Below are 23,283 nucleotides of genomic sequence, written 5' to 3'. Positions count from 1 at the left end.
TTTTTTGGTGCGACAGGTGAGGGAACACACCTGGATGTTGGGAGGAACCATCTGTTCCTTCAGGAGATGTTCTGACAAGCCTGGTGACATCAGAGCATACAGGCGAGACCTCATAGGACACGTTGTGACATGTGCCGCATCACATCGGTTTCATTTATAGTGATATACATTTGAGAAGTACCAGCCCACTAAAGCCGGTTCTTGGTAGTGGTCTCAGACTGGGCCTGCACACCAGAACATTATAGACAGTACCAAAGAAAACCAGGACCCCGGAGATCTGTACGGATATTTATTTTGCCAACACAAATAAATCTTTAACGCATGCATGTAAACACAACACAAAACAATCTAGAAGAGAGTGCATCACAACAAACTGCTATCAAAGCCTGACTGGGCACTCAGGGCTGCGTTCCCATAGCAACAACAACGCTAAAGGACACGGAGGAACAAAAAGAACTCGACACGTTGAACTTAACATGCGGCGGCTCCGTGTCGGAGACAAAGGAACAGGAGGAGGCGGGTCACTCCTCTGGGTTCTGCTCCGCCAGCAGGACCTCAGAGCCGCCGCAGACCAGCAGAGAGAGATGAGTGACCCCCGACAGCTGGGCCTCTAGGAGAGGAGAGGTCACGAGGTCACATGACCAGATACACATCCTGCAGAGCCACGTGGACCAACACAACCTGCTGGAGTCCACTAGAGCTCTATGGACTACATGGAGTCCACTAGAGCTCTATGGACTACATGGAGTCCACTAGAGCTCTATGGACTACACAGAGTCCACTAGAGCTCTCTAGACTACATGGAGTCCACTAGAGCTCTCTAGACTACATGTAGTCCACTAGAGCTCTCTAGACTACATGGAGTCCATAGAGCTCTCTAGACTACATGGAGTCCACTAGAGCTCTCTAGACTACATGTAGTCCACTAGAGCTCTCTAGACTACACAGAGTCCACTAGAGCTCTCTAGACTTCATGTAGTCCACTAGAGCTCTCTAGACTACATGGAGTCCACTAGAGCTCTCTAGACTACACAGAGTCCATAGAGCTCTCTAGACTACACGGAGTCCACTAGAGCTCTCTAGACTACATGTAGTCCACTAGAGCTCTCTAGACTACACAGAGTCCACTAGAGCTCTCTAGACTTCATGTAGTCCACTAGAGCTCTCTAGACTACATGGAGTCCACTAGAGCTCTCTAGACTACATGTAGTCCACTAGAGCTCTCTAGACTACATGGAGTCCACTGGAGCTCTCTAGACTTCATGTAGTCCACTAGAGCTCTCTAGACTACATGTAGTCCACTAGAGCTCTCTAGACTACACAGAGTCCACTAGAGCTCTCTAGACTTCATGTAGTCCACTAGAGCTCTCGAGACTACATGGAGTCCACTAGAGCTCTCTAGACTTCATGTAGTCCACTAGAGCTCTCTAGACTACATGTAGTCCACTAGAGCTCTCTAGACTACAGAGTCCACTAGAGCTCTATAGACTACACAGAGTCCACTAGAGCTCTCGAGACTACATGGAGTCCACTAGAGCTCTCTAGACTTCATGTAGTCCACTAGAGCTCTCTAGACTTCATGTAGTCCACTGGAGCTCTCTAGACTTCATGTAGTCCACTAGAGCTCTATAGACTACATGTAGTCCACTAGAGCTCTCTAGACTACATGTAGTCCACTAGAGCTCTAGACTACATGGAGTCCACTGGCGCTCTCTAGACTTCATGTAGTCCACTAGAGCTCTCTAGACTACATGTAGTCCACTAGAGCTCTCTAGACTACACAGAGTCCACTAGAGCTCTCTAGACTTCATGTAGTCCACTAGAGCTCTCTAGACTATATGTAGTCCACTAGAGCTCTCTAGACTTCATGTAGTCCACTAGAGCTCTCTAGACTACATGTAGTCCACTAGAGCTCTCTAGACTACATGGAGTCCACTGGAGCTCTCTAGACTACATGTAGTCCACTAGAGCTCTCTAGACTACATGGAGTCCACTAGAGCTCTCTAGACTTCATGTAGTCCACTAGAGCTCTCTAGACTTCATGTAGTCCACTAGAGCTCTCTAGACTATATGTAGTCCACTAGAGCTCTCTAGACTTCATGTAGTCCACTAGAGCTCTCTAGACTATATGTAGTCCACTAGAGCTCTCTATATGCAGTCCACTAGAGCTCTCTAGACTTCATGTAGTCAAGTTTGTGTGAGAGAGATGGGGGGGGGGGGGGTAACATTGTCTGTACCATTTAATAATTTCCAAAATGCACAATGTAATTAAAGTATTCTGCTTCTATCCGTATTTGTTGCCTTTCAAAAATATTTCATTACATCCTTTGAAGAAAGTTGATTTATTCTGAAGTTAATGGTTTTATATTAATTGTTTTTAGGGCGTTGACAAACATTTAAAGCGACAGTAACACTAAATATTTGGTACTGGCCGCTTTAATGTATCCCACTATATCTGAATCCTACAAAAATATTAATTTCACCAGCATTACTCACCAAAGCCGTCATCCGCAGACGAACACGCGTCTTCCTGCAGCACGCCGACGTCCTGGGGACACATCGTGAGCGTAGACAGTTATGGATGTTTACGTGAAGTTGAGTCCCAGTTTCTGGCCACTGAGTTTTATTGTTTTTAAAGAACGCCATGAACACGCGGCTCAGTGTCCGGACAACAAACCTCCAGACCTAATAAACAAGTCTCCTCTTTCACTGGAGCAGAACAAAGACATCCAGGACTTAATCCAAAAGGTTCTACGTGCCTCGGCTTTAATGAAAGTTACTTTAGTTTTATTTGATAAGGCACAGTGGACATGAATAGAAACAGTTATGTAAATAAGCCAGCTAGCCAAGAGGCTAATGAGTAAATTTACTTCCCGGGTCCCTGGAGCCAGGACCGTGTTTACACGCCACCGTGAACCACAACACCAACAACCCAGCTGCGTTATATTAACCCTCCTGTGACCTTTGGGGTCAAATTGAGTCCATTCAATGTTTGACGTCTCTAAAAAAAAAGATTGACATTCTTTTTGCAACATATTTCATGAATTTTCCTAATTTATTGGGGACAACTGGGAAAACATCAAATTCACATGATGATACGTTTTCAATGTCCTGAACAACTTGTACTCATCGGTGTTCTTTGAGGTCAATTTGACCCCAGGCTGTTTTTCACTGTGTAAAACGAATACGAAATATCAACTTTTTTATACATTTAAAGGGCTATTTAGGTCGTCAACAAACAAACATAAAGTACCTGACACTTAAAATTGGGAAACAATATTAATTCTAATCATTTTCTGGAAGTTTTCATTGCTGGGGTCAAAAAGGGTAAAAGATGTTAGTAACTTTGAAGGTAACAGGAGGGTTAAAGTCAACATTACATTTAATTCTTGACTGTCAAACATGTTGGAAACGTGGAGCAGCTCTCGAGGTCCCAGAGAGAAAGAACTGTGACTACGCTTTGGCTCCAGCGCATCCCGAGGGCCTCGTCACGTTACTGAGGCTTCGTGATAAAGACCGTGTGAAAGGGTCCACGACCCCGCCAGGAGTCAGAAGCCTTACCTCTCTAGGGCGGGGGGGTGCATGCACCTGCTGCTCGGCCTCCTCCCTCACATCTTCTTGACGTAAACCTGGAATAAAGAACTTGTTGAATCAGGCTTGAATCCAGCGGAACGTTTACAATGAACACACAAGTGACCTTACGCGACCTCTAAGAGGCGTTAAACCACAATGCATGGTGGGATACCTCTGCAGACGGCAGTCCGACGGCTCTCCTCTCCCATCGGGTCGCTCTGAAAGCAAAGACGACGACACTCATCACTGGTGGAATGTTTGGGAGCCTCACTGTGGGGTCGTGCGGACGCGTCTCATTACCCCGGGGGGACGGCGGCCGGCACCCTCTGGTGGCTCGGCGTCGGAGAGCAGAGCTGCAAACACCCAGATAATGAAAGACAATAAAGAGGAGGAACGTGTTCACTTTGCCTTTGCTCTCGGACACACAGACAGACGGGGACCAACCGAAGGGGCGGGTCAGGTGAAGAGCCGCGGCCTCGTCTTGATTCTGAAACACAGGAACAGCCGTCATCCAGAGCGTCGCCGACGACAACCATCGGACAAGATGAGACGGCTTTCATGGAGAACGTCCCGATGCCAACTTAATAAACCGTATCGGCCTATTGGCAGCCGTCCAATCGGTACGGAGCATGTGCAGCTCACGTGACAGGCTGTATGCCCTGGTTTAAAGGAACGAGACAGATCTCTAGCGTTTGGGAAGCGTTGTTGTTGTTGTCTTAACGTGTAAATTAACCGACGCAACGGGATAATCAATACTGCTTTCAACATGATTTTCACATGAATCAGGTTCTACCTCGTTATGCTCATCCTCGTCCAGCAGGGGGCGCTCTCCCAGTTCTGGCTCCCCCAGAGCTTCTGTGGAGACAATCAGAATCCACATCTACTGCACATGGAGACCACGTGTGAACAGAGCTGGAGGCCCAGTGGCAAGAGGACAATACACGTTCCCCTTTAGAAGAACAGGACTAACTACAACCTCACATTTAAACATATTTTGCCCGCGGGAACAAGTCTTCACCATTTTCTACATTATAGATGAGCAAAGACTCACCAGGTAATAGTTGTTGAAGCTCCCTACAAGGACGCAGGGAATCATGTTGGACCTAGAATGTCAGAAATGAACATTTTGATTTAAAGAAATAAATATATATATATATATATCATGCCTGCAAACTCACGAGTGAAAAAGGTGACAAGGGGGGGGGGGGGGGTGTGCTGGTGACTTTTTTGTCGCCACATGTATGAACTACGGTCATTTGATTGTTCTGACCACAAATCTACATAAAAATAAACATTTTAAGAGAACAATAGGTCCACCATTCTCACTAAGTCAGTGATCGGGCCCTGTAATAATAGTAATACATATAAATTGTCATTATATATAATATGGTGATTCATGAACCAACTTTTTGGCCTGAACAAGTCTTGTGCTCTGCTGAGCCTCGAGTCTGTTCCTCGAGTCTGTTCTGCCTCTACCTGGTTGTTGTCACGATCTTTGACACAATACCTGCCATAAATATGATACTACCACGAGACCAGAATTCAGTGTGAGCAATTATAGTTACATAACTTTACAGATGTGTGTTTGAGGTGAAACCCCCTTGGCTTTCACACACACACACACACACACACACACAGCTTTTGTTGAATGATCGGCTCCGCCGATCCGCCCTCTTCTGTGAACCCCACCCCGGGATGAGGTGTAGGAGAATCACACAAGGTGACTCCCACCAAACCCCCCCATCCGGGGGGGGTCGCTCCTTCTGTGGGATCCACAAGTCATTCCCACCGCTTTCTGTGAGTAACCCGCCAGGATCCCCCCCATCAAAGCGATGCAGCTGAGTGTCGGAGAATCACACGAGGTGACTCAGCGAAACGCCACAAGACTTACGGAGCATTCACCCCGCTGAGATGAGGGGACCACCCCCCCACTCCTCCTGAGGGCGTCACATCACGGTGCTGCTCTGCTGGAAATCACTGCTATTTACACTAACTCTGCTCCGTGACATCACGACTACGAGTGACGTCACGGCATCAAAGCGCAGACAATGTTTCCATGGTGACTCAGCGACGTCACGGAGAATGTCTTGTCCGCGAGCGCGCGACATCCGCCAGCTAAACGGCGCGAGCCTTAACTGTTTTCTCTTTAACTCCTACACACGTAATAACTATCAACACACAGCACCCCAAAGCGAGCGGACGTTACATTAATACCTTCTCTCTCTACAGCTGTTTCTCCCCGCCTCAAATCTTCGTGCTCCGCTAGTTTACTGAAGCTTCATCGATCATATTTTTTACACCAAGAAACAACTTTTAAGTGGGCGAGGGTTGTTTGTGTGTTATTAGTTGTTATGCTAAGCTCGACAAACAGCTCCTTCTGTCGCTTCATACTTTCTGTACAGATGTCAGTGTTCTCCGTGTCTCACTCCAATCTCAGAAACGCCGGCCGGCCAGGTGACCCCCCCCCCCCCCTCTACCCCAAATCAAAAACTCTTCGGATCTACACGATTCACGTGGATGACCTATTTTAATTTCAAAACGGTGAATTTCACCGAATGGTGACAAGTTTGCAGGTATGATATATATGGACCAGACACATACATGGACATTACCTCTGCTGATGTCGTGCTGAGACGGTCATCTCTTGGCTGGTTGGGGTCTGTGGTGCAAAGGGAAGATTATTGATAACACAGAATAAGTAATAACTGCGTTCAGTGTGAAGACGCATTCAATGGCAATGGGAATCGCTCTCGCACATCCCGATTGGATTTAATGTTGAGTCAGAGGCCTACGATGAGATTATAAAACTATTCATCTTTTTTTATCTAAATGATTCATTTTGTTTCATTATTTATCTGCCTTTTTTAAAACACCTCATATTTGCAATGATTTATAATAAAACTGGTGAATTTACTTCCAATATCTCCAATTAATTCAATAATAGTAATAAAAAGAAGAGTCAACCAGAGGCGTTCGCTTTCCAGCCAGATTAAACGGCCTGTTGCAGCGTCAGAACTCATCAGATTCTGTTGCTTCATGTCAGCTGATCGAGCTCAGCCACCAGAACTCTGATGGTCTCTGGACCAGAACTCTGAGTCTCTGGAACCTCTTCAGTAGTGGATCATGTTCTGATTCTTGAGTTGAACATCTGAGAATAACATTGTTTACCTGTTGAGGCATCCGTCAGGCCGGGCGCCTCCTCCACAGTACAGGGCGCCTCCTCCACCGAGCAGGGCGCCTCCTCCACAGTGCAGGGCGCCTCCTTCACCGAGCAGGGCGCCTCCACAGTGCAGGGCGCCTCCTCCACCGAGCAGGGCGCCTCCTCCACCGAGCAGGGCGCCTCCTCCACCGAGCAGGGCGCCTCCTCCACAGTGCAGGGCGCCTCCACAGAGCAGGGCGCCTCCTCCACAGTACAGGGCGCCTCCTCCACAGTGCAGGGCGCCTCCTCCACAGTGCAGGGCGCCTCCACAGAGCAGGGCGCCTCCACAGAGCAGGGCGCCTCCACAGAGCAGGGCGCCTCCTTCACCACAGTACAGGGCGCCTCCTTCACCACAGTACAGGGCGCCTCCTCCACTGAACAGGAGGTTGCATCCACAGAACCGGTCGCCTCCTCAAAGGAATCAAATGAACAGTTCTCCTCAAAAGAACAGCTTGCCGCCTTAGAAGAACAGTTCTCCTCCACAGTACAGGGCGCCTCCTCAAAAGAACCGGTCGCCTCCTCAAATGAATCAAAGGAATAGTTCTCCTCAAATGAACAGTTCGCCTCCTCAAAAGAGCAAGTATCCTCCTCTGCAGAGCAGGTCTCCACCTCCACAGAGCAGGTCTCCTCCTCCACAGAGCAGGTCTCCACCTCCAAGGAGCAGGTCTCCTCCTCCACAGAGCAGGTCTCCTCCTCCACAGAGCAGGTCTCCACCTCCACAGAGCAGGTCTCCACCTCCAAGGAGCAGGTCTCCTCCTCCACAGAGCAGGTCTCCTCCTCCACAGAGCAGGTCTCCTCGTCCACAGAGCAGGTCTCCTCATCCACAGAGCAGGTCTCCACCTCCACAGAGCAGGTCTCCTCCTCCACAGAGCAGGTCTCCTCCTCCACAGAGCAGGTCTCCTCCTCCACAGAGCAGGTCTCCACCTCCACAGAGCAGGTCTCCACCTCCACAGAGCAGGTCTCCACCTCCACAGAGCAGGTCTCCACCTCCAAGGAGCAGGTCTCCTCCTCCACAGAGCAGGTCTCCACCTCCAAGGAGCAGGTCTCCTCCTCCACAGAGCAGGTCTCCACCTCCACAGAGCAGGTCTCCACCTCCACAGAGCAGGTCTCCTCCTCCACAGAGCAGGTCTCCACCTCCACAGAGCAGGTCTCCACCTCCACAGAGCAGGTCTCCACCTCTACAGAGCAGGTCTCCACCTCTACAGAGCAGGTCTCCACCTCTACAGAGCAGGTCTCCACCTCTACAGAGCAGGTCTCCACCTCCAAGGAGCAGGTCTCCTCCTCCAAGGAGCAGGTCTCCTCCTCCACAGAACAGGTCTCCACCTCCACGGAGCAGGTCTCCACCTCCACGGAGCAGGTCTCCACCTCCAAGGAGCAGGTCTCCACCTCCAAGGAGCAGGTCTCCTCCTCCACAGAGCAAGTCTCCTCCTCCACAGAGCAAGTCTCCTCCTCCACAGAGCAAGTCTCCTCGTCCACAGAGCAGGTCTCCACCTCCAAGGAGCAGGTCTCCACCTCCAAGGAGCAGGTCTCCACCTCCAAGGAGCAGGTCTCCACCTCCAAGGAGCAGGTCTCCACCTCCACAGAGCAGGTCTCCACCTCCACAGAGCAGGTCTCCACCTCCACAGAGCAGGTCTCCACCTCCACAGAGCAGGTCTCCACCTCCACAGAGCAGGTCTCCACCTCCACAGAGCAGGTCTCCACCTCCACAGAGCAGGTCTCCACCTCCACAGAGCAGGTCTCCACCTCCACAGAGCAGGTCTCCACCTCCACAGAGCAGGTCTCCACCTCCACAGAGCAGGTCTCCACCTCCACAGAGCAGGTCTCCTCCTCCACAGAGCAGGTCTCCACCTCCAAGATGCAGGTCTCCTCCTCCACAGAGCAGGTCTCCTCCTCCACAGAGCAGGTCTCCTCCTCCACAGAGCAGGTCTCCTCCTCCACAGAGCAGGTCTCCTCCTCCACAGAGCAGGTCTCCTCCTCCACAGAGCAGGTCTCCTCGTCCACAGAGCAGGTCTCCACCTCCACAGAGCAGGTCTCCTCCTCCACAGAGCAGGTCTCCACCTCCACAGAGCAGGTCTCCACCTCCACAGAGCAGGTCTCCACCTCCACAGAGCAGGTCTCCACCTCCACAGAGCAGGTCTCCACCTCCACAGAGCAGGTCTCCACCTCCACAGAGCAGGTCTCCACCTCCACAGAGCAGATCTCCACCTCCACAGGACAGGTCTTTTCCTTAACCTCGTCACCCTGAGGAGCAATAAAGGCAAAATCCACAAGTCAGATGTGAAAACTTGTAGTTAATATTATTTAATCGTGCAGATTCAAATCCTTTACTGGATCTCGGGGAGCAGCTGTCGGCGTCTCGGTAGCTGCCGTCAGGGCTGCAGACACAAAGACAGATTCTTTAGGTTAGCGATCGGCCGGTAACGAGCATCAATACGTTTCCAGTGTCATTCATTAATGCTGGGGTCATTCTTTTATGTACAAGACAGCATCAGGTTTGACTTAAACATTGCTTTCCTGACTTTGTATGACAAAAGAAATGGATAGAAATCAATGTACTGAATTCTTATTTGTGAAAATAATAGCATAGAATTGAGAAGGTGAAAGGTTATCAAACCAACAGTTTTACTTAGGATACAAATATTGAGAGAGGACGTCATCAAACCTGTATGTCCATCCCCGTGATGAACCACGTTGTCCTCTGTGGTCATCAAGTCATTCTAAAAACAATAATAATAGCAGATTATTAATCACTGACAATGATGTCATGAAAAACTGTCAAATTGGTGACAAGACTATAATAATTTACTCTGCACAACAACTACAAAAAGAACAGAAAAGTGACGCCAATCAAAAGTACTGATCCATAACATTACCTGAACATGTGTGGTTCCACATGGCAGCTCCTCCTTTGGGACATCTGCTCCGTCAATCTCCTGCTCGAGAGGGACGTCTACGGAGATTATCACAAAATACAACACAGTATGTTCAGAACACACGGCATCACACACTTGGTCATCCAAATGGAATTCCACCTGCAGAGTTTCAAACTACTTTCTATAAAACAAAGATGCTCTTCTTAATGATCTGAAGCCAGAGTGTACGTTATGTTTTAAACATTATTGACAGCTTGCCTTAAAGCCTACACTGTACGAGTGTTTCGTGGTAATATGAAGGAATCGCTCACCGAATGCAGGAAGCACGCAGTCGGGCAGCAGCACTTCAGCCTGAATCTGAAAGATGACAAAACACACCAATAAAAACCAATGGAAGATGAAAAAAATGTTTTTTTTGCATAAGCTGTGTGTAGCGATACAAAAACCACCATGTTCCCTTTTTACATCTTCAGAAATGTGAATTATGCGTCTCAAGCGGATTAAATTACTTTACGGGAAACCTTTAGAACGCATCAAGTCTATTTACCCACATGTGCTCAAGTCAGCAGGATAAACAACTTGGTCAGTCGCACAGCTCACCGTGGTCACTGTAGCGGCGCTGGTCAGAGAATCATCCCTCGCCATGACAACCTTGCTGTGATCTCTGTCCTCGGTCAGATCTGTAAATGCAAAGAAGACGTTATTTTTTCTCACCAATAATGTGATTTTGAGCAGGAATGCATCATTAATTACTCATCAGAAACAAAAGATGAAAGAAGGGAATGTGTTTACCAGAAGAAGTCATGATGTCAACGCTGCCGGTGGGAGCCTCTCCTGGCAGAGACTTCAAACCGGTCGTTGCGACCTCCGATTCATCCGTGGCCTGGGTGGGGTTCTCATCCAATAGAGAATTGAAGTAGTCTAGCTCGTTTATTTCCATTACTAACATCTCCTCTTCTTCAACTCCTTTGTCACTTTCCACCGCACTCTTGTCACAGCTCATGGTCAAAATGCCGTGGGCATCTTTGTTCTGGAGTTGAGGTAACCCAATTCCATCCATGCCGCCGTCACACGGCAAGATATCTGCGTGGGGGTCGACAAGCTCCCCCGTGCTCCGCTCTTCACATTGCAGTGGTGCTTGGCTTGGAGGGCTCAGTCCAGAAGCAGCAGGTTGGTTTTCCGTTGAGGCGCTGCTTCTCCACCAGGTTCTCAGGGCTTCATTTATCACCTGGCCTTCACATTCAAGCCGCACAAGCAGTTTGATTTGACCCGCTTCTCCGGCTACTCTGGCGACGGTCAGCTGTAGCACTTTGTCCATCGTGAGCGCCGACAACTCATCGACTGCGTCGCTGCGCCAAGTTCCGCGTGCAGCGTCGAAGCCTTCCAGCTCGCACAAGAAGGCCTGTCGAGGAGTCCCCGTCAGGTCGGGGGGCATTTCCCTCACGTCCGTGAAGTTGACTCGGGTCTTGTTCCCGTAGTCCACAAAGAGAACAGACAGCTCACCTCCATCTCTGCCGATGACCTCTGCACGATACCAGAAGCCATCGTCTGAAAAGAGGGCGATGCACGGGCTGCCGAGGGCGATGGAGTCCGGGTCGACGCTCTTGTGATCGGCAGCAAACACTTTGGAGACGCTCGATGTGATCTTCTCGAGGTCCTCAGAGTCCGCGGACTGACACCAAAAGTTCTGAGCGGTACTTATCGCCGTGATGTAGACCTCCATCTTCTGTCCCTCTAAAAACTCTTCTTGCTGGTAACATAACGAGGAGTTCGGTGGTGAGTTCTCTGGCACGTTCTGACGGATCTGTGCATGCGGTTCCTTGACTTGTTCAGGTTCCTCAGAGGTCACTCCAGAGCAGTCGGTTGAGCCAGGAGGAGGAACTTTACACCTCACACTCACACCATTGTCTTCAAGTCTGACTTCCCAGACAGATCCTGATTGCCTGACGAAGTTGCACTTAAGCAACTTTTCTCCATTGCTCCCGATGTCTTCTTTGAACGCCGACAGTACTTCTGGGTCAAGCACTTCCTCTTTTCCAAGACCGGCAGCCTCATTCAGCATACAGTGTGTGCTGTAGCTGGGAAACTGCAGTAAGGACTTCTGGAGTATTCTAATCTTGGAAATTGGCATTGTTGCGGTGTTTCCGAAATCTACAAATTCAACAAGAGCCATCGTTTTGCCTTGGACCTCTCTTACAACCGCTCGGTACCACGAGGAATCATCAGCGAACTCGGCTTGAACAAGTTCACCTGGATGCACTTCTTTGACGATGTGGGTTTCGGGGGTGAGTTGGGGACCATTTAGCTTTTCCACAAGGGAGAATGTGGCATCCTCCTCTCTGACAAGTTGCACATAGAAACTCAGAGGGCTATTGCACTGGGAGACATAAACATCTGCTTCCATTCCGGATACGATAGAGCTTGGGGGCAGATCTGCAAGTTCAGGGTATTTTTCCACAGCGCTTTCAATCTGGAATCCAGTGCCAGGGGATTTGGACTCAATGGGCTGTTTCGTTTCTGTGGGAAGGCTTTCTCTTCTTGGTTTGATATGGGCTACTGCCGACTCCGAGCCATCTTCTGGGCTACGTGACTCTCTTTTGTGTGGAGGCGTGTAGAACTCCAACGGAACAGCTCTAATCTTTCGGCCATTTTTGCAAACAACGTCCAGAGGCTTTGACGCAGACTGCAGATTCATGTCGTCGTTCTGCATGTTTGCAGCTTGTTTTGGGACAACTTTTGGAGTCTTTTGCAAATGATTTGCTGGAGCCTCGAGCGCTCTCCGACTCTGGAGGACAACAGCCTCTTCGGTTTGCTTCTCGGTATGAAACATCTTCTTGATCTTCGAGTTGACCTGAGTGTTTCCATGATACAGTTCAACCTGCAGCTTCCCGTCCGGTTCCCGCGCCACTACCAGAGCTTTGAATTTACAGTCCGTTGCGCTCGTCTCAAACCAGCGGTTCATCTCATTAGGCACGTTGGCAGGGACATCAGAGAGACTACACTGAACTGCTTGCACAGGCACTGACATGATGTCACTAGCCTCTCTGGGAATCGGAAGCAAGTCAGACTTGTCCACTTCAATAGTGTCCCCATAATCCACAAAGTGAACCAGAATCGCGGGCTTTATAGCCTTGATCTGTCCCCTGTACCATTGCCCATCCGTGTATTTCGCAAAGCACAAAGTTCCAAAGACAGTCGGGAGCTTTACGGTCCCGAGCTGATGACAGAGATTTTTGACTTTGATCTTGAGATCTTTGATCACATCGGCGTTTTTCTCGAGGTGGCAGTAGAACTCATGGACATTGTTCACACACGTCACTGTGACCGGTTCCTCTGTTCCGGTTTTGACATTGTGCGTCGAGTAGTAGTACGTGTCCAGACGGAAAGATGGCCCCGCAGCTTTCTGGGGAGGGGCACTTCTGAGCAGATTGACAATACTGGTGCAGACGCTCTCAAAGGGCGTTTCCAGATCCACAATGTTGAAAACGATCTTCTGCTCGCTGTACATGACGGCGTATATTGTGCACTTAAAAATGGCATAGTTGGTAGAGGCCGCCGTGTCCACAAAGCTGCGGAACTTTGCAACCGCTTCTCCATTCCAGTCATTTACAGCAGATGTGGGGTTAATGGGGTTTAACAGACTGCATCGAAAAGCTTGGCCTTGCAGAGAAAGGAATTGTGGGACGATCCTCCTCAGGTCACAGCGGGAGACGGTCGCCGTCTGGCCATAGTCGACAAACAACACGTCTAAATGTGGCAGTTCACGTTTGTAAATTACAAGGGCCCTGTACCACAATTGGTTATCGGGGTGGCGGGCGATGCACGCCATTTCCACATGTGATTGGAACTCACTGCCAGCGTAGTGAGTCTGGATGTCATGCATGAGCATTTTTAAGTGTCCTGCATTTTTAACTTGCTGGCACCAAAAGTCATTTGGGCTTTCAATGTAGGACACGCTGACATCAATGACACTTCCGATGGGAAACATGTGCTCCTTGAATGAAGGAATTTGCGTCTCCTTACCAACAGCGCCCACTGGGTTTACGGTCGTCTGGAAAGACGTTCCTTTGTTGCCGTGTACACCCGAGAGCCTGGCATCTGGGAGTTGTGGCGGAATAGCAGGCTGCATAGTCATATTTGTTTTCGGTTGACCCTGCATCTCAGCTCTTTCCGCATGGCCAGAGCTGCACATAAGTGTGCTGAGATCTCTTTCTTCCTGTGCTTCAGGATCCGTTAGTTGGACGACGTAACCCTCGTCGTATTTTGCCGTCACGTGTACATTTAGGTCTTTATCTTTAACCGCTTTGAGGAAAAAGTCTTGTGCACTTTGACTCCATTTCCCATCTTTTGGCCGGACACCAGCCAGGGAGCATTTCAGTGACAGACATGGCAGCTTTTTGAACTCATCAGGGAGGGTCCTGATGTCACTCCTGTCCACCACTTTGGTATTTCCATAATCCACAAAGAACACCGTGACTTGCTTTCCGCTACCCTCCGCCACAGTTGCTCTGTAGAACTCACCATCTTCTGCTTTGGCAGCACAGTAGAGGCCAACTGTTGGATTTCTCACCACATCTTTATCCACCGGGACTTTGTACAGATGATAGATACTATCCATCAGTTCATCAAACTTATAAGCATAGGTCTGTGTTTGGATCCAGAACTCTGACGGGTCAGATATGTGATGAACTGCTGCCACGTGTGAGGAATTGAGTGCAAGGTTTTCAGTTGGCAAGTACACCATTTCTTTCCTTTGTGTACCCGTCACAGTCTGAGCACGAGTTGGCATCTTCCCTGGGTTGCGTTCTTGTTGAGCAGGTTGCTTGCAACTGGATGCAGCGTTGCAGATGGCATAATCTCCAAGTGTTTTTTCACTCTCCAGAGAACGGCTATCCATGGAACTAAACAGGTTGTTAATGCTCGAGTTGTCATCGCCGTAGAGCGTGACATAGTGAACACCCTCAGAGATGCTTTGGTACTCAAATTTGGCAATCACACTCTTGTGCAGAAGAAGGGTTTTGAGATAGTCAATCTGGCTGGATGTCCATCCAACCCCTTTGTTATTGACTCCATGGAAGGAGCAGACGTAAGTCACAACAGGCATCCTGAAGAACTCTGAAGCCAGTGGTCTTACATTCTCTATTTGAACAAACTCTTTGGTTCCATAGTCTACATTTAACACTCCCACCACTTTGTTGTTTGAGCACACCTGTTGTAGAACAGAGCGGTACCACCTGCCGTCGCTTCCTTTTGCAGCGCATGGAAACCCAATCATTTCTGGACTTACAATGCAATTGGCTGCTCTGCCCTCACAGCACTGCGTAATTTGCCCCGAGAGTTTCTTCAGCTCTTGCGAGAAGACTTTCAACTGGCAAAACATCCGCTGGGGATTCGTCACTTCTGTGACGATGACGGTCTCCACAGTTCCTGCTGACAACTCCGGGTACATGAACACCTCGTTCTTACTCAGTCGCTCGCCTGCTGCCAGGGAGATCCGAGTCTCCGTTGACGCCTCCATTGGACTGTGGGACTGCAGCGACATCAGGACAAAGTCCTGGAACACATCTGGAGACAGCTTCCTGGCAATTCCCATCTCATACATTTGTTTTGATATGAAAGGGATGTGCAGGAGAAAGGTTTTGTGTGGCACGAGTACATCTTGCACATGTGCCTTCACAGACTTCCCAGAGAGAGATTGTAGAAACTCAAGAGCCACTGGGGACCATTTCTTCTCAGCTGAGAGTGGCAACACATTGGCTAGGACACAAAATTCCACTTCGGGTGGCAGGTGGAAGTGGTCCTTCTTGCCCCATGCCAGCTGACTTGTGGCAGTCCTATATGTTCTCCCTTTGTCAAAGAGGAACACACTGTATTTCGAGCCATTCTTTGACACTATGCGAGACCTGTACCAAGAACCGTCCACTTGAGCCAAGCACTGGTCACCAGGATTTCCTTCAAACTCTTGAAATGTGTTTCCAGGAGATTGAATCTCTCTGGCAAGGCACTCATAATCTGCTTTCCGCTGCTCGCTAAATTTCCCCCAGAACTCCACAAGCATACAAAGAGGATGCAAGTGGACACTGCTTATGAGGACTGTTACATCTGAATATTTGGTTGGGAGTCCTGGAATTGATGACATTTTGGCAGTTTCATGAATTCCAGCTACCCATGATTTTTCAGCTCTCATCAACACAGCCGTGTGAGCACTGGACGTTACCTGAAAACACACAGACAAACACACACACACACACACACTAAACACCACATTGCCACAAACTCCTAAAATTCTTGTTCAAATATCCTTTCTTGCTATTCTTCTAAAAAGGTACATCACAAATGTAAACTCTGCAGTTACACACAAAATATAGCAAGACATGTCACCACAAATGTTAGAGATTGTTATACAACTATTTATGGTAAAGATAATACATCAGTTTAGTATGTTGTTTTAGACAAGAAATGTCTGCAGACCATCTCCTTAATAAGCTTGTATTGTAAAATATATCTAAGGCTGTCTTTCCTCTAAGGTACTGGGAAAAGTAAAAAGATGAAATCCCCCCCATTACTCCAAGTCAATTAAATAATACAGCCAAGTAAAACTGTGTTAAAAAGTATTTTACAACTGAGAAAAACATGTGATCCTGTCTAAGCAGACACTCATCAAACTCTAGTCAATACAACTGTTCACATTAAGAAACGTTCCACCAGGAAAGTGCATATATGTGCTGTTGAATAACCAAAATACTCACTGCTTATTAGTTGCTTTTAGATGTGCACAGGAGACGGCAGAGCTTGAACAAATCTTGCTGAGAGCAGGTCCAGTGGGAAATCTAAAAACAGGCCCAAAGACATTAAAAAAATACAAACTCACAACATTTGTAATCAATTGCAAGCAATTAAATACAATAAAGATATCCAATTAAACAGAGGTGGGCAACCAGCAGTACGAGAATGATTTTTGTCAATCTTAAAGGGCCCTGCCTGACAAATACCGGTCACAGCCATTAGGAGTTGTGCAGCCCGTTATATACGGTACCTTTTAATTTGTACAGACTATTAATAATATTAAAGTTTAAACGTAGTCTATGGTGGGACAATATATCCCAAAAAAATGAGTAGTACCGACCAACTTAAAAAACTAAAAAACATTTAAGCCATACCCATTTTGTTAACATAGGTTGGTACAATTTAAAAAAAATATGACCCATGCTTAAAAAACACGTGACTAAGTCTGATCACGTTTCCTCCTCAGGCAAAACTAGGTTAGCTTTAGTCCAATTTTACAATGAAGGGGAAACATTTTAAATATTGAGTGACAATATTATAGATGTAAAATATATCTATATAATCTGGAAATAAAGAGTAAAAAAGTACAAGTATAATATATTTTATGAAGTAAGTAGTCAATTAACGTTAAATGTCAAATGTATGGGCGGTTTGTCAAACTATAAATACTATATAACGTTAAATGTAATATTCAGAGGCACATGCAAGATATGCATTATATTTCAAATAAATGTTTCAGAAGTATTCACAATTCACTTACAGATGCATTACTTTTCCTGACAGTACTCATATTTATACATTTCTTCGTCCAGCTGTCTTACCTTACCCGTTGTACCGTGTGCAACACACAGGCTCATATATGACGTAAGCTCTCTAAAGACCATCGGTCACGTTAGAGAGAATAAACGGGTTTTTACACCTTCCTTCAACAAAAAAAGTTGGAGGAATAATCACAAGCCTGAGCTCGATCGATGAATGGACAAACAGCTAGCAACAGAGTTAATGTTACACATTTTGGTTTGAGCCGTTCGACAGCAACAATAAACAAACAAATTGGTTCAATTCATTTACAGAAACAAAATTAATTTCAGTGTTTCCAGACCAAAACAACCACGTAAGGAACGGGCTCCGTGTTGGCTAGCTCGCTGTCGTTACCCGCTTCGGCCTTTTGAACCACACGCTCGTGCTAATTAGCAGATGACGTTACAGGCGCTAAACTAATTCACCACAAACGTTGGTCAGATTATTGTGATTTTCCGATTTACACAGTAACTAATAACTCACCCGTTGTAATTCAGGAGCTCGAGCCGAGGTTTCAGAGGCACCGAATTAACGCGAACTTCACGAGTCCCTCGTGGCAGCGGCGCGTGGATCCGACCGACCGTGTTCGCGGTTAGCTAACTGAACGTGTTCGCCCTTAGCCAACTGGCGCAGCTCCGTGCGCGCGCAGAACTATCGAGACGTTTCTCTTTTTTTCTTCCTGTGACTAGCCGTGTTCCTCACCCGGTGTGACGGTTTAAGAAGCGACCGTGTTAACTGGAGACTTTGCACCAAACGCGCCCGTTGTTGTCGTAGTTACAGAGAGCTGTTGCAAATAGGAAGACAACACGTAGCTGCCCTCGTGAATGCCGCATTGTTCTTCTTCTTCTTCTTCTTTTTTAACGGCGGTTGGCATCCATATAATGCCGCATTGTTTAATTGATATAGTAGCGAGATGATAGTATGTATATGCGGGAGGGTTTGACACTGTATTACGAAATTAAACCAACGGCCGTCGTAACTACGACAACAACGAACGCCTTCGTCTGAAAAGTCGCCAGTTAACTGGCGACTTTGAACCGAACGCGCCCGTTGTTGTCGTAGTTACAGGAAGCTGTTGAAAATATGAGGGGAACACGTAGCTGCCCTCGTGAATGCCGCATTGGTATAGTAGCTATATATGAGTATGTATATTGGAGGGTTTGACACTGTAGTACAAAATTAAATCAACGGCCGTCGTAACAACGTAACAATGTTTGGAGGTGACTGTTGATCCTCTTCGAGTTTGCTGTAAGGAAACATTAACATGAAATTATTCAATATTTGTTATTTTCGTATACAGAGTAAGAAAATACTTCAATACATAACCAAAGAAATGTATCAACAATATAAACTTATTATAAATGGCTGATAGAGTGCCTTTCTCTCTGACACACACATACACATACACACACACACATGCACACAGATTGAACTACACTAATACACTCTATTGTTCTATATTTCTTAGTAAACTGACCAACGAGAATATAACAGACTTAAAAGAGCCTTTAAGTGATGTCTCCACTGACTGCTGTAACTCTGTCATTTCTTCATGTGACCTGCCTCGGCTGTTCTGCACTTAGCCAGCAGAACCAGTCTCTCTTTTTCTATTTCAGTTGTACCATTGAAGGAATACTATCATACGAAGAAAAAAGATATCTCATGTTGCTGAAACTGCCTGTTCCAAAGGTGTGGATGTGCTTATGACACTTGATTTGGAAGATTGAAGTGAACTTTCCTCGCTATAGAAAGCAACAAATATGTATGCCCACCTGACAAAGTCCAACAGCCATATGAATGTTGGACCTTTAATTTATGGCAACAGTTTAGTTACATTAAAAGTATTACTTTACAATCAATCAAGATGTGGTTCTAGAAAGAAAACATGCACATACCTTCCCACCCAATCCAACTATGTCCCTGGCTGTATTAGAGCTGTTGCACCATAATAAACTTGGAAACCTGAAAACAAGGCCCTTTCTCAATACCAAGTATCAGCCAATTAATTACCTTGTGTTAGAAACCGATCGGAACTTGCTGGGATCGTGTTTTCCAATTGGGCCTGCAAACTTGTTATTTATTTGATTCAATACACAATATATGTTTCCTGTGTGTCATAATAATGTTTGATTGTTCCTTGTCAGCAAACAATTGATATATTAACAATGGTATTGTGTTGATGAAGTCAAATTGCATCGTAAATACAGGACTGTCTCAGAAAATTAGAATATTGTGATAAAGTTCTTTATTTTCTGTAATGCAATTAAAAAAACAAAAATGTCATGCATTCTGGATTCATTACAAATCAACTGAAATATTGCAAGCCTTTTATTCTTTTAATATTGCTGATTATGGCTTACAGCTTAAGAAAACTCTAAAATCCTATCTCATAAAATTTGAATATTTCCTCAGACCAAGTAAAAAAAAGATTTATAACAGCAAAACAAAATCAAACATTTGAAAATGTGTTTCCAGGTGTTTCGAGTTAATTAGACGATTCAAGTGATTTGTTTAATACCCTACTAGTATACTTTTTCATGATATTCTAATATTTAGAGATAGGATATTTGAGTTTTCTTAAGCTGTAAGCCATAATCAGCAATATTAAAAGAATAAAAGGCTTGCAATATTTCAGTTGATTTGTAATGAATCCAGAATGCATGACATTTTTGTTTTTTTAATTGCATTACAGAAAATAAAGAACTTTATCACAATATTCTAATTTTCTGAGACAGTCCTGTATATCAAAAGGATGGCGACAGAGCAGAAAATGCAAAAAAAGATAAACTCTCCTATTCAAGAGCTGTCAATCACAATTAAAGGAATGACGGGCGCCATCTGTATGTGTGATTGACAGCATATTGCAAGAGTATTAATCTAAATAATGAAATAAGATAAACTAATTTCCCAGTTATTATTATAATAATAATTATTATTATTATCAATATTATCATTATAATAATTATTATTATTATTATTACTATTATTATTATTATTATTATTATAATAGTTATTATTCTTATTATTATAATGATAATATTGATAATAATAATAATTATTATTATAATAATAATAGTTATTATTATTATAATGATAATATTGATAATAATAATAATAATTATTATTATTATTATTATTATTATTAGGAGTAGTAGTAGTAGTAGTAGTATAACTATTATATTGATAGTATAGATGTTACACATTCCAGAACAGTAGGTGGCGACATGCACCGTCAATGTTTGTTTGTAGTCCGCCAGAGAAGAAGAAGAAGAAGAAAGCCCGGAAGTGCGTAACCACCTGACCACACCGCTGCCATTTTGACAACGGGCAGAGCGAAGCGCCGCGATCCTGCGTGTTTGTTTCCAGCGGTCTTATTTACACGTACTAATATTTCACCATGGCTATGCAAGCAGCGAAACGCGCTAATGTAAGTCGGAGCACGTCCGCTGTTCTCTGAGGAAAATTACTGATGGTATTAGCGTAGTTAGGCTAGGAGCTAGTGTTAGCATGTGGCTAAAGCTAGCATGCTAACGAATTGAAAACAATCGCATTAACTTGCTGTTAAAACTCGCCGCTTTCTTGCTTTTAGCAACTCCTAGCGTTCTTTCTGTAGGCGACTTATGTGGGTCGCAAAGTATTTGTTTTGTGAATGTGGGAGCGTGAACATAAACATCACAATATTCCCTCAAAAGTGACAACGTGCCAGCTAAGTGTGGTTCCTGGTGCGTGAGGTTCATCTGGTAACCGGCTCTGGAACTCCACGCCATTCATCACCTGCATTTCAAACGGACTCTATTAATGCTCGTTTAGTAACGAGACGAATAGTCTGGTGGATGTGTGACGATATGACGTCATCTGGTTGAATTGTTATCTCAAAGATGTCTGACTCGTGGTGTGCTGCAGATCCGACTGCCTCCTGAGGTGAACCGGATCCTTTACGTCAGGAACCTCCCGTACAAGATCACAGCCGAGGAGATGTACGACATCTTCGGGAAATACGGGCCGATCCGCCAAATCAGAACGTGAGTGTGTGTGTCAGGAAGCAGATGACGTCATTGTGGTTATAACACGAAATGTGTTGCACAACAGCCAATTATTCATGGGGCTTTTTATCAGTGACATTCTGATTCAAAACTATTACTTGATGTTATTGGCTCTCTGCCTCTCACATTGGGAGTCGGAGGCATTTCAATGTTGGCTCAATGAAATCAAGATGGTAGGAAAACAAATGAAATACGACGGCCAGATATTATTTTACATCTCGCAGTCGGGTAGGAAATTAACATCTTTTTTTACGGGGCAACTTTTGCTCGCAGTGACTGACATCCAGGGGCATTTGAAAAGAAATTGGGGGCACTTTTTGAAATTTGTGAAATAACATTTAACCTTTGTTCAAAAATAATAAATATACTTATTTATTCTTCCAATATATGAGCAAGTGTCTTACAAATGGCAATAAAAAGACTATTAGGCTGTCGTCTACGGATTAAAAATGTTTTCTTCGATTGTTTTAACACAAAACAAACAGAAAAAATAAATCATATTCAATGTTGTTCTTATTTCTTATTTATTGTTATTACATTTTTTTTACTATTAACAATTATAACTTCTTTCTTTCTATTTTTAATAATTTAATTTTATATTTATTGATTTTTGTTTGTGTACAATACAGGCATTACAGATAGGACACACACAACAAAGAACAATAACAAAAGGCTATTAAATTATCATATTATTAGAGGACATTTTTTGCCTCTTCCCGTGATGTCAGGGGCAACATAAATTTCTTAGGGGCAGTTTTGCTCTTTGCCCTGTTGTGTTTCTGACGCTGGTCGCAGTCGATGCTGCTCACACTTGTAGCCCAGTAAGAATTAAATATATAATCCGATGTAAAATAGATTCAAAACTGTTCTGGTTCCATTCAAAACATTTGTTGGTGTCTTTTATTGATCTTGTTGTCACTGTGTGTTTTGCTTGTTTTCCTCTCAGAGGGAACACGCCTGAATCGAGAGGAACGGCGTATGTGGTTTATGAAGACATCTTTGACGCCAAGAATGCCTGCGACCATCTGTCAGGCTTCAACGTGTGCAACCGTTACCTGGTGGTCCTCTACTACAATGCAAACAGAGTACGTATCACAGTGTCTGGAGGGAAATTATGGGATATGCTTTTGTAAAAGTCTTGCATAAATATATGTTCAGATTATAATTTAAAAAACTTATATTTGAACATGCAGCCATTCCAGATGTATTAAAGTTTTCGCTTGTTTATCAACTCGTTGCAGGCGTTCCAGAAGATGGACACGAAGAAGAAAGAGGAACAGCTGAAGCTTCTAAAAGAGAAATACGGCATCAACACGGACCCTCCGAAGTAGCTTCCTGCCTCTTCGTCCTTCTATCTGTACAAACCCCCCGCGTTCCTCGGTTTACGCCGGTCGTTATTTTACTGGTCTTTTTTTATATGATTGTGTTTCATCAAAATTCTCTTTGTTTGATCCTCAACTTCACGAAGGACACGATTCACAGGATGTGAATGTGTGTGGCCATAGTCTTCATCCTCCAAGATGTTATTTTTTACTCTTTTCAGACGCATCCAGTCTTTAAATGTAAAGCTAACCATGTGCGACATGAAATGGAGTTGATCAGTGACGACTATGTGAAGTATTTGGTTTCTGTAAAATAAATGCCCCTATTCTTAAAGCTCCGCCTCCTCATTACACACTGGAGTGTCCTGTGTGAACCTCGATGGACTGTACACATGCTCTACAGTCGCCTGATGCTCTGGTGATGATGCAATCCCTCAGCTTTTACACTGATGCCCAAAAAGACTTTATTCCCACTTGTTACTGCTATTGTATCCACCTGGGGGGGGGGTATTCAAATCAAAGAACAATCATCTCAACGGGGTCATCTGGTGGTTGTACAGGGACATTATATTAGAAACCAGCATATCCTTTTCAATACCGGCTCGTATGGATTAAACTGTTAGGAAAATAAACCTCCACAAACTATTTCTAATACAAATTGGTCTAAAAGGTCTCTAGTAAATTCT

General features: G+C 45.4%; 2 protein-coding genes across 2 annotated transcripts; one reads left to right on the top strand and one right to left on the bottom strand.

Annotated features, from left to right (window-relative positions):
* Positions 1 to 275: 275 nt before the first annotated feature.
* Positions 276 to 17,787, bottom strand: tdrd6 (tudor domain containing 6). Its single transcript, XM_056428951.1, has 19 exons — positions 17,716 to 17,787; positions 16,395 to 16,475; positions 10,438 to 15,862; positions 10,246 to 10,325; positions 9,957 to 10,002; positions 9,646 to 9,722; positions 9,435 to 9,489; positions 9,101 to 9,147; positions 8,645 to 9,013; positions 6,742 to 7,183; positions 6,186 to 6,232; positions 4,625 to 4,676; positions 4,367 to 4,428; positions 4,018 to 4,060; positions 3,874 to 3,926; positions 3,746 to 3,791; positions 3,562 to 3,629; positions 2,497 to 2,548; positions 276 to 610 (listed from the first exon to the last, which is right to left on the bottom strand). Exons 3-19 carry the CDS (start codon positions 15,830 to 15,832, stop codon positions 522 to 524), a joined length of 7,023 nt encoding a protein of 2,340 aa, XP_056284926.1. The 5' UTR covers positions 15,833 to 15,862; positions 16,395 to 16,475; positions 17,716 to 17,787; the 3' UTR covers positions 276 to 521.
* A 2,762-nt stretch (positions 17,788 to 20,549) lies between these two features.
* On the top strand, positions 20,550 to 22,931 carry sf3b6 (splicing factor 3b, subunit 6). Its single transcript, XM_056428217.1, has 4 exons — positions 20,550 to 20,659; positions 21,136 to 21,254; positions 22,222 to 22,360; positions 22,517 to 22,931. The coding sequence occupies exons 1-4, from the start codon at positions 20,630 to 20,632 to the stop codon at positions 22,604 to 22,606; spliced, it is 378 nt and encodes a 125-aa protein (XP_056284192.1). The 5' UTR covers positions 20,550 to 20,629; the 3' UTR covers positions 22,607 to 22,931.
* The last annotated feature ends 352 nt before the right edge of the window (positions 22,932 to 23,283 follow it).

This window comes from Pseudoliparis swirei, chromosome 12 (genome assembly GCF_029220125.1).
Source record: "Pseudoliparis swirei isolate HS2019 ecotype Mariana Trench chromosome 12, NWPU_hadal_v1, whole genome shotgun sequence".
Lineage (NCBI taxonomy): Eukaryota > Metazoa > Chordata > Actinopteri > Perciformes > Liparidae > Pseudoliparis > Pseudoliparis swirei.
This window is presented reverse-complemented; position numbering and strand designations above follow the sequence as displayed.

Excerpts from the sequence above, each read along its gene's own strand:
- tdrd6 (XM_056428951.1), bottom strand. The coding sequence starts at position 15,832 with ATGAGAGCTGAAAAATCATGGGTAGCTGGAATTCATGAAACTGCCAAA. Across the intron at positions 10,003-10,245 it reads GCGCCGCTACAGTGACCACG|ATTCAGGCTGAAGTGCTGCT; the intron begins GTGAGCTGTGCG and ends GTCATCTTTCAG. Across the intron at positions 611-2,496 it reads GTCTGCGGATGACGGCTTTG|AGGCCCAGCTGTCGGGGGTC; the intron begins GTGAGTAATGCT and ends CTCCTCTCCTAG.
- sf3b6 (XM_056428217.1), top strand. The coding sequence starts at position 20,630 with ATGGCTATGCAAGCAGCGAAACGCGCTAAT. Across the intron at positions 21,255-22,221 it reads CCGATCCGCCAAATCAGAAC|AGGGAACACGCCTGAATCGA; the intron begins GTGAGTGTGTGT and ends TTTTCCTCTCAG. Across the intron at positions 22,361-22,516 it reads TCTACTACAATGCAAACAGA|GCGTTCCAGAAGATGGACAC; the intron begins GTACGTATCACA and ends AACTCGTTGCAG.